Here is an 11,761-nt window from a genome sequence, read left to right on the forward strand (position 1 = left end):
TCAGATCTCCAACTCGAGTCACTTGTGTGGGCAAAGTGGGTGGGAGACTGCAGCTCTGTGACACCCAGACCTGGCCCGTCCCCTCCCAGTGCCCCTGAGGCCAGCAAAAGCTCCATGGGTGCCACATGGAGGAGCAGACCTCAGCCTGACAGCTCGTTAAATCCTACCTGTCCTTCATGTCTGTTAGGTCATAAGTAACTGATTTACACTTCTAAGTTGCATTTCTCCTACTTGCAGAGTCTCTTTGCACATAGCTAAAAATGTCCAAACAAGCTGACCCAAAAAAATGGGCTATAACAACCGTGTTTTTCAAGTGGTCAACAGCCCACTCTTCCACCCCTGCTCCTCCAGATGACCCTTTGCTGTAAGACCGAGGAGTGACTTTTGTTCTTGCTCAGGAGCCCTAGTTATCCAAACCATGATTTCACATACTCAGACACGGGAAGCAGGAGATTTTAGCAAGGATTTAATCTCCACTTGACAATTCTGGTACATCATATCACACATCTACGGTTTCTTTGTCTCTCTGTAAATTTATTTACTTATTGTGTCTTTTATTAATGCACAATGGATGTGCATTAGTGAGGCAACCAAAGTAGAATTAAATTGCTTTCCTATCTACTTTTGCTTTATAAATCAACAGATCTGTGACAGTAATGTGTTTTAAACACACAGAAATGCTGGATACTTCTTTTCATAGTGAGTTGTCCAAATATTTGCTTGCTATCCTCAGAATACTTATATTCTCTAAACAAAAAAATATATCACTTCTTTCTTTTGCACTTTATATAAAAGCTTAGCTTTGCCTCTTCATTCACTTCTATTACCTTTGTTATTTTTCACAGACCTGTACACAGGTCTATATATTTCTTTAATAGGTTTTAAATTTTACTGCAGCCCCTTGTTATTGGCTCCCTAGCCAATTTACTTTACTCAGCAATATGATCTATTTGAGTGGAAATGGGAACTTTATGCAATAGTGTCCCTAGACTTGTCTGAATATATTATGCTCTGAGCCACACCGGCCAGAGTGCACCTTTATCTTAGAAGCTATGCAGTCTTGCAACACTTGCACAGGGACTGCTGGAAACCCAAGGTCCCGTGACCATGCGGGGCGAGGAATTGAAGATTCTGTGAACACAAGATCACTAAAGGACTCTGTGTACAACTTATTAAGCTGAAAGGAATTAAAAGAATAAAAATGTTTGGGGGGATGCTCCACTGAGGATCCCATCCAGCACTGGAAAATTTCCTGGACTGGTAAGAGCAAGCAGAATATTTCTAAACCCATCCTTCATCAGCCCATGATGGGATGCACCATTCAGAAAACTGATTCCAGTTTTGCCTGGATGTTTTCAGGGCAGGCCAAGCCCTCAGCAGGGCTCCAAATGCAAGCATAGTTAGATAGATTGAAACCGCTTTTAGATTTCACAAGCCTCCTTCCAGTCTTACACTCAGCATAGCTTACCGAGAACAGAAAAGCCAAACACATCTAGTTCAGATGCTCGTTTATAGTTGGGTCAACTGGAAGAGAGCTTCCAAGCAGGTCTAGAGCATGGTTTAGATTTAATCCCATATATCCCAACTGAGACACCTTTATCAGTCTACTGTCACATCCAATTTATCACTGTGTCACTGTTATAGCCTTGTTCAGTCTCTGAAAGGACTGTATGATGGGGTAGGCTGCAGCAGGGAGAACAAGGCTCATCAACCCTGACAGTCTACTCTATTCTTTTATTCCTGTCCCATTGTGTGTCCATCACTCTGTTTTTTAGCTCTACGTAGCCATTTTTTTCTGTGACAAATGTTCTTACTTCCTGCCCTTGCTTGATTAATCTTTTCACCAGCTGTATTTGTGTTTGCAGAGTATGTGTTGCTATGCATTCATTTCACCACCTCCACACCTCAGAGCATTGGCAACAATCACTTACATTCTTTAAACAAAAATGCTGTTAACTCTTTGCATCCAAAGTAAGACAAAGAAACGTCAGTATTATGGATTGTGACTAGACAATGATTTCGCTGTAAGAGTCTGTGCACCGTAGGAGGCAAAAGAGGGACAGCATCCCCTGGGAAGGCATATAAGAATAGACAACATCTGGCTTGACAGAGTCATGGGTCCCTCTCTGTTTGCTCCTTACTTTGTGGAATTGTAATTATTAGCAACAAATAAATATACATGCCCAACACAAGCTGGCACTTAATGGGGAGGAGAGTGGGTGGCAGAGCAGCAAGACATTTGTGCGTTGTTAAATAACAAGTAACTAAGGTTCTCGCAAGCACTCAAGAATAAGTGCTGTAGCTCCTGGGTTTTGAAAGATCAATGACATGGCCATCTGCTGTGCACTGACAACAATTTCCTGCCTTTGTATCAGCTATCGGAAAGATACTGCCCACCCAAGGCCTTGGTGGATTGTGCTGGGTCCCTGGAGAGGTGCTTGCTTTCTTCCAGGCTGCATTGCCGAGGCTGAACACCGCATTTTGTCCTGTCAGTCACTTAATTAAGACTTGACTATTGGATGTGGCAGGTGCAGCTTGCGGTGCCAGCGGCCAATATCTGTATGTTCCCGTCCTGCTGCTTCCCAAATGGAAATGTGCAATAGCCTTAAAGAGAGTTAGTTTCTGTCTTTGTTTTTGCTTTAAAGTATTTGAACAATTTACAGATAGGCTTTTTTTTTGTTTCTTTGATTAGGTTTTATTTGCTCCTTATATTTATTTCAAAGAGGGCATCGTTACAAAGAGCTCCAAGGACAGTCTGTGCTGTTTTCCTCGCTCCATAATTTTCTCCTTACAATTTTTCTTCAAAGGGTGAATAATACACCATTCAATGCATTGAAACTGCACTCTGCTAATAGAAATGCTGCCTGGAGCTGCTTCGAAATGGTGCTCCAAACCAGCCCACAGCACTGAGCAATCTGTGAGCTGGGCACTGGGAGTCCCCTAGTATTGCCGTGTCCTGGCAAGTAATTTTGGCATTCATGGGAGTTATTGCCACAAAGATTTGAATCTTCTGTGCTGGGTCTTTCAGGTCTCAGCAGGATTTGTCTTCAAAACTTTGAATTGTTTGCCTAATGCAGTGTTTCAGAACTGGCAAAGAGTCCTTACACAGAATCGCCCTGTCCTCTGATGGCAGGACATCTCCTTCAGACAGTCTGTCCTTCTGCCTTCTGCCTCGTTTGGTTCCTTCCCAGCTCACCTTCCCTCTTGTGCCCCTGCTTTCCTGCCTGACAGCCATGCGGGCAGGTGCTGCTCACTTCTGCTTCCTATGGGCATCCTCATTTCAGCTCCACGACAAAGGTCCCTCCCTCCATGCTCTTTGCGTCCCAGAGCCTGGTCTCTCCCCAGCAGCACAGTATCCATCTATGATAAATCTTCAGTTCTTCCTCCTCCACAATTTATTTTCACATCCTAGTTTATCACTTCAGAGAAAGCACTGGCAAGAGAAGTCAGTGAAGGTTCCTACCAACTGGTCATTCATTTTATTATGTATTTTTGGCAACAGTCTTTTTTTTGAGTCATTTGTGCCTGCCAGAGAAAGTGTGCGGAGAGTCTGCCAACACGGAGTGAGCTCCTGAGATTTTCCCGTACGTCTCCTGCAGTGAGCACATTTCTTGAAGTCTCAGCTCTGGGAATGCTGCGATCATTTGAGAATCTGATTTCATCTTTCCATGGAGTAAGTCGTGAGCTCTCGTGATTATGGAAAAAAAGCCTGGGCGATGATCGAGCTGGACACACGCACCAGAGCAACCTCAAGGCTCGCTTTATTGAAGCTCCTCTCCAAACCCATGTCGGGAATCTGGGGCTCGGAGGGGGCTGACCGGTGAGGTTTGAACCCTGGCAGCGGGACCGGCCCCGCGCCGGCAGCCGCCCGGGGGGGCGGCGGCGCGGGCAGGCGCGGCTCCTTGCGCTGCCGCAGCGGCGCGGCCGCCCGCCGCCCGCGGACTACAACTCCCAGCGTGCCGCCGCCGCCCGCCCGCCGGCACAGCCGCCCGCCCGCCCGCCCGCCTCGCCTCGGCACTGCCCGGCTGGGCTCGGCTGGGCTCGGCTCGGCGCCGCCGCCCGGCTGTGCCCCGGGGCGCTGGCCGCAGCGCGGGCGTGGGGCGCGGCGGGCGCCGCCGGTCGCGGAGGCGGGAGGGAGGTAGGTGTGCGGGGCGGGCAGCGCGGCGGGCGGGCCGGCCGCCGTGCGGCGCAGGTGAGAGCCCCGCGGGGAGGAGGAGGAGGAGGAGGAGGCGGAGGAGGCGTGCTCCTGGCTGCCGGGGTGTGCGTGAGTGTCTGTGCGTGTCTGCGCGCGTGTAACCTCTGTATCACTCGGGTCACACAGTTGCGTGTGGATCCAGCTACTCCCCGCGCCGGCGGGGATCGCATTTCCTAGCGTGGCCGGTTCCCGCTGAGGTCCCGGGAAGCGCGTGAGTGAGCAGCGTCTGTTATCGATCACGTATATGCTATAGGCGCACATGTGTTTTCTACGGATGCAACACATTTATTGGGCTGCAGGCTTTTCCTAATGACACCGGGCATTCGGCCTCGAGGGGGGATGGGGCGCAGAAGAAGGGGGTAATAACGAATTAATTGCAGATGAGAAGTAATATCCGTCTTTGAGTCATCAGTCTTTGAGGCATAATTTCATTCTGAAAGCTCTTAATCAAACTGGAGATCTGCTATAGGAAAGCACTGCTTTTCCCATAGGATTATCAGATTTCCACCAGAGAATACAGATCCTGGATTATTGAGCTACATGGGATTTGCGTGTTTCTTTCTAATTAGTCTGTGAATCTGAGTTTAAAATTCTTTATGTGGAAGGGGGTGGGGGAACATTACTTGCTTCTAAAAGAATAGATGTCTCTTTTCTCTGATATTTTACACAGTTATTCTGGTTATCCTGTGCTCTGTAGATGATTTACTGCCTTAATTGGATACTGGTGTCAAAGGTTGATTAGACTCCCTAATAGATTTTGGATCTGCAAGAGGATTGCCGTTTTAAATGCGTGGTTAAAACAATCGAGTTTGCCATCTCCCCTCGAGCAGTTGAGAGGAACACTGATGTATTACATTTGCGTTATCTTCTCTTTGGTTTATTAATGTATCATCATGAGGTTGTCGGGTTTGGTTTTGTTGTTGTTTTTTTCCCCTCTGCTATTTCATTTGCAGACCGAAAAGAAATGAATGTCAGAGAGGATTTGTTTAATCATTTAACAGCTGACACAAGCCATGTCCCTAACAAAACATTGGTGAAAGAGTAGAAGATTTCTGAGATACAGCAGCTCTGGTGCCGTGAAGCCGCTTCAGCGGGTCAGGGGCAGCGTTTGCTGAAGGATGCAGTAGCCCAGGACGAGGTCGATGGCTTGCATGGAGCTTCTCTACCTGGCCGAGGAGAGCAGGCAGATGCCCCTGGGCACCGCTGCCGGCTGGAGCCTGCCATCCCCCCCCTATGAGCAGCAGCAGCAGCCTGAGGGGGGTGAAGTGGACCCCAGAGCAGCCGCTGCCGTGGCAGCCCTGCACTGCGAAAGGCATTGCAAGCCCTTGCAGAGGGGCCCTGTGGCTGAGACCCCCCCGAGCACCTTTCCCCAGGAGCACCCTGCACCCCCAGGCACCTCCCAGCCCTGCCACCCACCTGAGCACTTGCCCGGGGAAGAAGACGGAGGGAAGAAGAAAGCCTGCTGCTGTGCCCAGGAACTCGAGACATCATTCACCAACGTGGATGAAAATGTAAACCTGGAGCATGCAAGAAGTACCCCCAGTCCTACAGGCGGCCGCTGCCAGGATGCCCCTCTGCAGCAGCGTTCCTGCAGGGAGCTGCCACCTGAGTGGGTGCACGATTCTCCTTCCCTGGTCTCTGAGGAGGACGACGCTGCCTCGGAGGTGGCGGCCGGGAAATCTGTGGACTACGGGTTCATTAGTGCCATTTTGTTCCTGGTGAGTGGCATTTTGCTGGTGATCATTTCCTACGTGGTACCCAGAGATGTGACTGTGGATCCCAACACTGTGGCTGCCCGGGAGATGGAGAGGCTGGAGAATGAGAGCGCTAGGATCGGGGCTCACTTGGACCGCTGTGTTATCGCCGGGCTGTGTCTCTTAACCCTGGGGGGAGTGGTGCTCTCCAGCCTGCTGATGATGTCCATGTGGAAAGGGGAGCTGTACCGGAGGAGCAGGTTTGCGTCCTCCAAGGAGTCTGCGAAGCTCTATGGGTCTTTCAATTTCAGAATGAAGTCTGGTGCAAACGATAATATGCTCGAGCTGTCATTAGTTGAGGAAGATGTGCTTGCCATAGATAATTAGTGTGGTCATGATTTTTAAGGTAGTGTTTCTACAGGAAAATATGTTTCATTAAAGAAAACAGATGCGGCTAAAGATAGCTGGTGATGCAGTTTATTTGTCCGACAAGAATGGTTTTTTCTTAAGCTCTATAATCGAATGTTTGCAGTATATGAGCAGTCGTTGTAAAGGGAAAACGTGCCAGAGAAAATGCAACTGATAGAAAATAATGAAAACCACTGAATAAAAAGAGATTTGTGATAAGTAGGTTCCTCAGATACTCGTTTATCCCAATGTAAAACAGTCCATTGGTGTCCTGCCTATATAATTTTCTTATTACTCCCATATAGAACCGGAATGACTTTGACACTTTGGAAGCTGTTAATTATTGCAGCCTGCAGGATTATTAACAGTCTACTTGGTAGCCTGTTAAGAAGCAGGACCAATAATCAAATAGCAGGGCTAATATTTAATTAAGAGAGATGCTTTTTTATCCTTTAATTTTAAGCTGATCCCTTCTCTTCTATTGAGTGAGAGCTAAGGGAAAAAAGAACACCGCTTGGTCATGACTTGCCACAAACCTCCCATATTTTCAAACAATTGTACAATTAGTGATGATTATTTAAAATAGAAAATAAGAGGCAAAGGGCAGGGAACCATATGGCTCATGGTATTGGTAGGAGACAAAAGGCTCTTTCAGCTTGAGGTCAGTGGCTCCATTTCAGTTCAGATTAGCAATGATTGATAGTCATTAACTTCTGATAGCTATAGTGACCCATATAAAAGAAGTTTAGTTCCTGGTGGACAGATGTCTTTGTATGAAAACTGCCATAACTTGAATTAACTGACCTCTTGTTTAGAGTCTCAAAAGACCCAAAGAGTGAAAAAGCATAGGGATGCTGAGACTGAACAGTTCTCCTTCAGTACGGATGCCGGAAGAAATTCAAGCTCAGCTGCAGGGCTTTGCTTATACTGGGGCTGTCTGCATCTTGCTAGTCCTTTTGAAACTTCAGTTTTATGTCACTAGGCTGTCAGCCTTCTCATAACCAGCAAGGAAAGGTCAGGAAGGAGCTTTCTGGGGCTCATTCAATAAAAACCAATTTATTTGTAAAAAATAAATTGTCAGGAAATACAAAGGTTAAATATCAGGCAGTTTACTGGCTGATACGGGACTTGCTTAACCTAGGGGATGATCAAGGGTACATGTTGTTATTAATCACAGTTCTGTGGCACAGTAGCCAAAAACCTGTACCACTGATGCTATTTAGTTTATTGTCAGCCAGTTTCTGTGGAACATTAAAGTTGTGTTCTTGCAGTGCTGAGAAAACCAACAAAGATTGTTGAATGCACCGCTGTCAGTTCTTACTGAACAGTGGTTTATATATATATATATGTCCTGTTAACATATATATGTATGTTAATATATATATCTCTGTGTCCCTGCCAAAGCCAAACGTGAGTGAAGAGCTCTGTCTGTACAGTCCCTGACTGCAGAGTCTTAGTAGAAACATACGATTCACTGTCACAGCCTTGTCAGTCGTGAGTTAAGTCTCAAATATCAGGAATATCAAATATTTTTAAAATGATACTTTTTTTCCCACTGTGACATACCTGAGAAGAGTTGTTTTGGGAAGGGGGGAGGAGACCTTTATGCCCCCTTTACCCAGGAATATGTGGCAGCACAAGGTTCAGAATAACAAGTGGCAGGTGGAAACGTGGGGTCCTCACGCAGAGAGACTGAATGCTATTTTGCCACCTGGTTCCTCATTCCTTCTTCTTTGGCTGTTCATGTCAGGAGACACGTGCAGCACCTGAGTTGGGCACTCACCTAGTTCAGTCCCTCCTGCTTGCAAGCCAAGGGTGCTGGTGCAGGTGCCTTTGACCGAGGGCCTGAGGAGCTGCGCCGCTCCAGGTTCGTGCCTTTGGTCACTGTAAATAGCATGGTGTGGTACCCAGGCTTTAACGTCAGCCCTGCAAAAGAGATGCTGCTTCAGATGTTAACTGCTCTAACCGCCGCTTTAGTTCAGTGTTATTTAGTAATTAAATGAGCAGCCTTATTAGGTGGTGCTGCTGCCTAATAGATGATTTTGCCAGTTTATGTCATGATATGGAGTGTGTTCGCAGGCAGGAACTCAACAGTGGCCAGCATCTCTGCACTCGTCTTTGGAGAGCTTACATCCCTCTGGATGTGTCATCAGGGATTCAGGATTGAATTTCTAGGGTAAATAAATGGAATAGCTTCCAGATGTAAGGAGAAGCCTTCAGCCTGTTGTGATTGGTGAGAGCGAGGAAGGAAATAGCCTAAGAAGCAGGACACGGAGGAGGAAGGCTCCTCCTTAGCTGGCCTTTGCCTGCTGGTGGGTACATGGACACTGCCTGCCGGGCCTGACACACGGCTTGAGGTGGGGCGGTGGGGACAATGCTGCCTCCCGTCCTGCCCCGAGGACGGGAAGAGGCTGGCCATGGCCTTCAGGAGTCCAGGGAAAGCCGTGCCAAGTGAGAGGGCAAACGGTGCTGAGCCGGAGGCAGCAAGACGGTGTGGGGCAGGGGACAGATGTCGTGGGGGATGAAAACCCTTTCACCAGCCTGGGCCCCTAACGGGAATCGCTGTACTCACCTACGCGACAGAAGCTCTAAAACTGAGGCTGGTGGTTTTGAGAGCCATTATTTTTATTTTTTAATGATACATGTGCATAAAATTGGAGTACATTCCATTATTGCAGAAAGATGACAGCTAAAGCTGTAAGGATCACAGATTTCTTGTAGGAACCATGGCATGCCTTAATGCTGATTATTAGCACTAGAAAAGGGAACGCTCCCCTGACTGTCAGTATGTTATTATCAAATGAGAAGTTTTCTGACACTTTGTAAAATGCCTGTCAAGGATCATGAGCCTGCAATACTTAAATGAACCCTCAAATTTTTCCAGAGCATTTTAAGGAAACTTAAATCAACCTAATAATCTAAATATACACTGCAGAAGTGTGAGGAGTAAGAAAATTTAAGTAACAGGACTAACAGTTTCTTTATTTTGGTGTTAGCGTGCGCTATGAAAGAGGTGAAGGAAGGCCTCCAGAGTGCAGGAGTTTAGCAGATAAAAACTCTCAGGACATTTCTCTGATCACCCAACAAGACACCTTTACAAATTACAGGACTGTGTGGGTTGGTGGTGCGATATAAAACCTCTGGACTCTCAGGTTTTCGTGCTGTGTGGTGTGACAGAGACCAAAACACTTGCCGTCTGGTGGCTGATGGTGGAAAATGAATGTATTAGCCTGCTGCCCGGTGGACGAGCCTTCGCATCGTTCACCTTGCATGAGGCGGTACCAAAGGCTGAGGCCAAGGGAAATTAATTGCCCTCTCGTGCACCCTCACAATTTGATTTCCCCTGCTCAAAAATTAAATGCTTTAAGGGTACAAGTGTGAGAAAAATTGTTGGGTTTTTTTTCGTTGCCTGGGGTAAAGTTGTCACATGGATCATTGGAGAGCTTTCTTCTTTGGGGATCTAAATTTTGGGGTGTACCAGGTGAGTTTTAGGTGCCCCCTGGAGTGCCCCGGGAAACATATCGGGATTTGTGCCGTCAGTCAGTTTATGTCTGACCGACCCTAACAGCGAAACGTGACACTTTCCCATTTTCTACCTCATGACATGTCCACCGGCCGGGCCCTGCCCTGGCCTCTGCCTTCCTGCCGGAGGGACCCGGAGGCCTGCAGCTGGGCCGGAGGCGCCCGTGCTCCCCCGCGCTGCGGCAAGGCGCCGGCAGCCTGCGGCTGGCTCCCCACTGTTCAAACAGCTCCTCGGTAACCCGTTTTCTCAGTTTCTTTTTCTCGATTAGACGTGTGTGGCCGAGGCTGGCCATTTGGGAACTGCCTGGCACCTGCTGGGGACTCTCACCAAAAAGGAGGCCCGTCGCCGCACGGTCCCAGCCCCACTGGGGCTGTGGGCACCCAGAATGGCTCCCAGGTGCAGCCGACCTTGCCTTCTCACTGCCAGCCCGAAGCCAGCCCCGCAGCAGAAATGCCTGAGACTCTCTCCTAAGAAGCTATGCTGGGTTGTTGCTGGTTTTGATATGTTTACAGTTTTTTAATCTTTGTAATTCTTTTAAAAATCTGTCTGTAATAAATATAAAGTTTACCAACTGGGAAAGCAAACGATTTAATCTTGCAAAACTCCTTTTTGACCCACAACAGGGTGAAATGTCACAGTTCATCGTGAGCTCTTCAATAGTGCATTTGATGCCTTATTATAATAGCAACAGCGTTCTGTACAGATTGAAAAATAAAAGTCTATAAAGCTGAGCGCTGTCGTCATGGTCCTCTTTGCTCCTCGCTGAATGACCGGTGGCAGTGGTTGACTCTTCCCCTCTGTGCCATGGTCGCAGCCCCTCATCCTCAGATGCCGGGAGCCGTGGCAGGGCCAACGCGGGCAGTAGGGCCGCCTGGCGAGAGGCAGCTCCAGATCCGGCTGCACCAGTGCACCGAGATTGTCCTGAGCTCACCCGGCGACCATGTCCCTGCCGGCCGGTACTTCCCAGTCAGAAACTGCCAGACAATGCAGGCTTTAAAACTCTGCTATGCTGGTGTCCCACCTAACTCTGTACAACAAAAAAATTAAAGTCAAAAGATGGAGGGTGGGACAAGCCGGAGCTGCGTGAGGCCAGGGAGGTGCTGTGGCGGGAGGTGGGTGTCGAGCCCCTGCCCGCCATAACCATGTGAGTAACCACTTTGGTACCATGTCCTTGCCCTGGCCTGGCTTTGCTGCGGTCAGGGCTGGACAGCAGCTGGTGCTGGGCCCAGTGCTGGCCACAGTGGCAGTTGGTGGACGTGGGGCTCCCAGGGAGCACCGGTGGCAGCGGGTGGTGCAGGGAGAGGCAGGAGCAGTACTCCTGGAGGGCTGCGGGCCGGGCATGGCCATCTTGGCTCGCCCCAGGGAAGACATGGCAGATTCACCTCCCCCTTCCAGAAGGGACACTAGCATGCCATGGCTGTACCACAGTGATGCAGCGATGGGGGGGTGCTGGTGCGGGGCCAGCAGGAACCGGGGCCAGCAACTGAGCAGGACCTCCAGGGAGCCAGGGTTTGCTCCTGGCTTGCGTTTTTTGTTTCTCCCAGATGCCCAGTGCATGTCAGCTAAGCACCTTGCCACCTCTGACAACCCCTACTCCCCCCCCAGATGCGATACGAAGGTATGCCATGCAGGTTATGCCTTGTAACATTACTTTTCATGCCAGGGTGACAGGATCAGACCCTTTCCTGCCGCTGTCACGTGAATCAAAGCGTGGGTGGGGGTGCTGTGGTGGGGGTGGATCCAGGCCTCAGCAGGGGCTGTCTGCTGTTATTACCAGTTTCCACAGTACCGGGTACAACAGTGCGCTGATTCGCAATTCAGGTTTCAGGCTGATACTGCTATAGCAGTAATAAATGTGTCCCTGAGGTGACCGAATTGGCTGCAGTAACATTGCATTGGTGCCAGATGTAGCCTATGGTGTGCGACCAATGGTTAGTAAGA

The 11,761-nt window shown here is 48.8% G+C and overlaps 1 protein-coding gene across 4 annotated transcripts; it reads left to right on the plus strand.

The window, feature by feature from the left end:
• The first annotated feature begins 4,089 nt into the window (after nt 1-4,089).
• TMEM74 (transmembrane protein 74) lies at nt 4,090-10,551 on the plus strand. 4 transcript variants are annotated; one of them, XM_076329227.1, is made up of 2 exons: nt 4,090-4,138; nt 4,322-10,551. In XM_076329227.1, the coding sequence occupies exon 2, from the start codon at nt 5,338-5,340 to the stop codon at nt 6,274-6,276; it is 939 nt and encodes a 312-aa protein (XP_076185342.1). In that variant the 5' UTR covers nt 4,090-4,138; nt 4,322-5,337; the 3' UTR covers nt 6,277-10,551. The 4 variants fall into 4 exon arrangements, with proteins under 4 accessions (XP_076185342.1, XP_076185343.1, XP_076185345.1 ...); XM_076329228.1 differs by having other exon boundaries at nt 4,103-4,138; nt 5,149-10,551; XM_076329230.1 differs by lacking the exon at nt 4,090-4,138 and adding an exon at nt 4,247-4,264 and having other exon boundaries at nt 5,197-10,551.
• Nucleotides 10,552-11,761: the final 1,210 nt, after the last annotated feature.

This window comes from Aptenodytes patagonicus, chromosome 2 (genome assembly GCF_965638725.1).
Source record: "Aptenodytes patagonicus chromosome 2, bAptPat1.pri.cur, whole genome shotgun sequence".
Taxonomy (NCBI): Eukaryota; Metazoa; Chordata; class Aves; order Sphenisciformes; family Spheniscidae; genus Aptenodytes; species Aptenodytes patagonicus.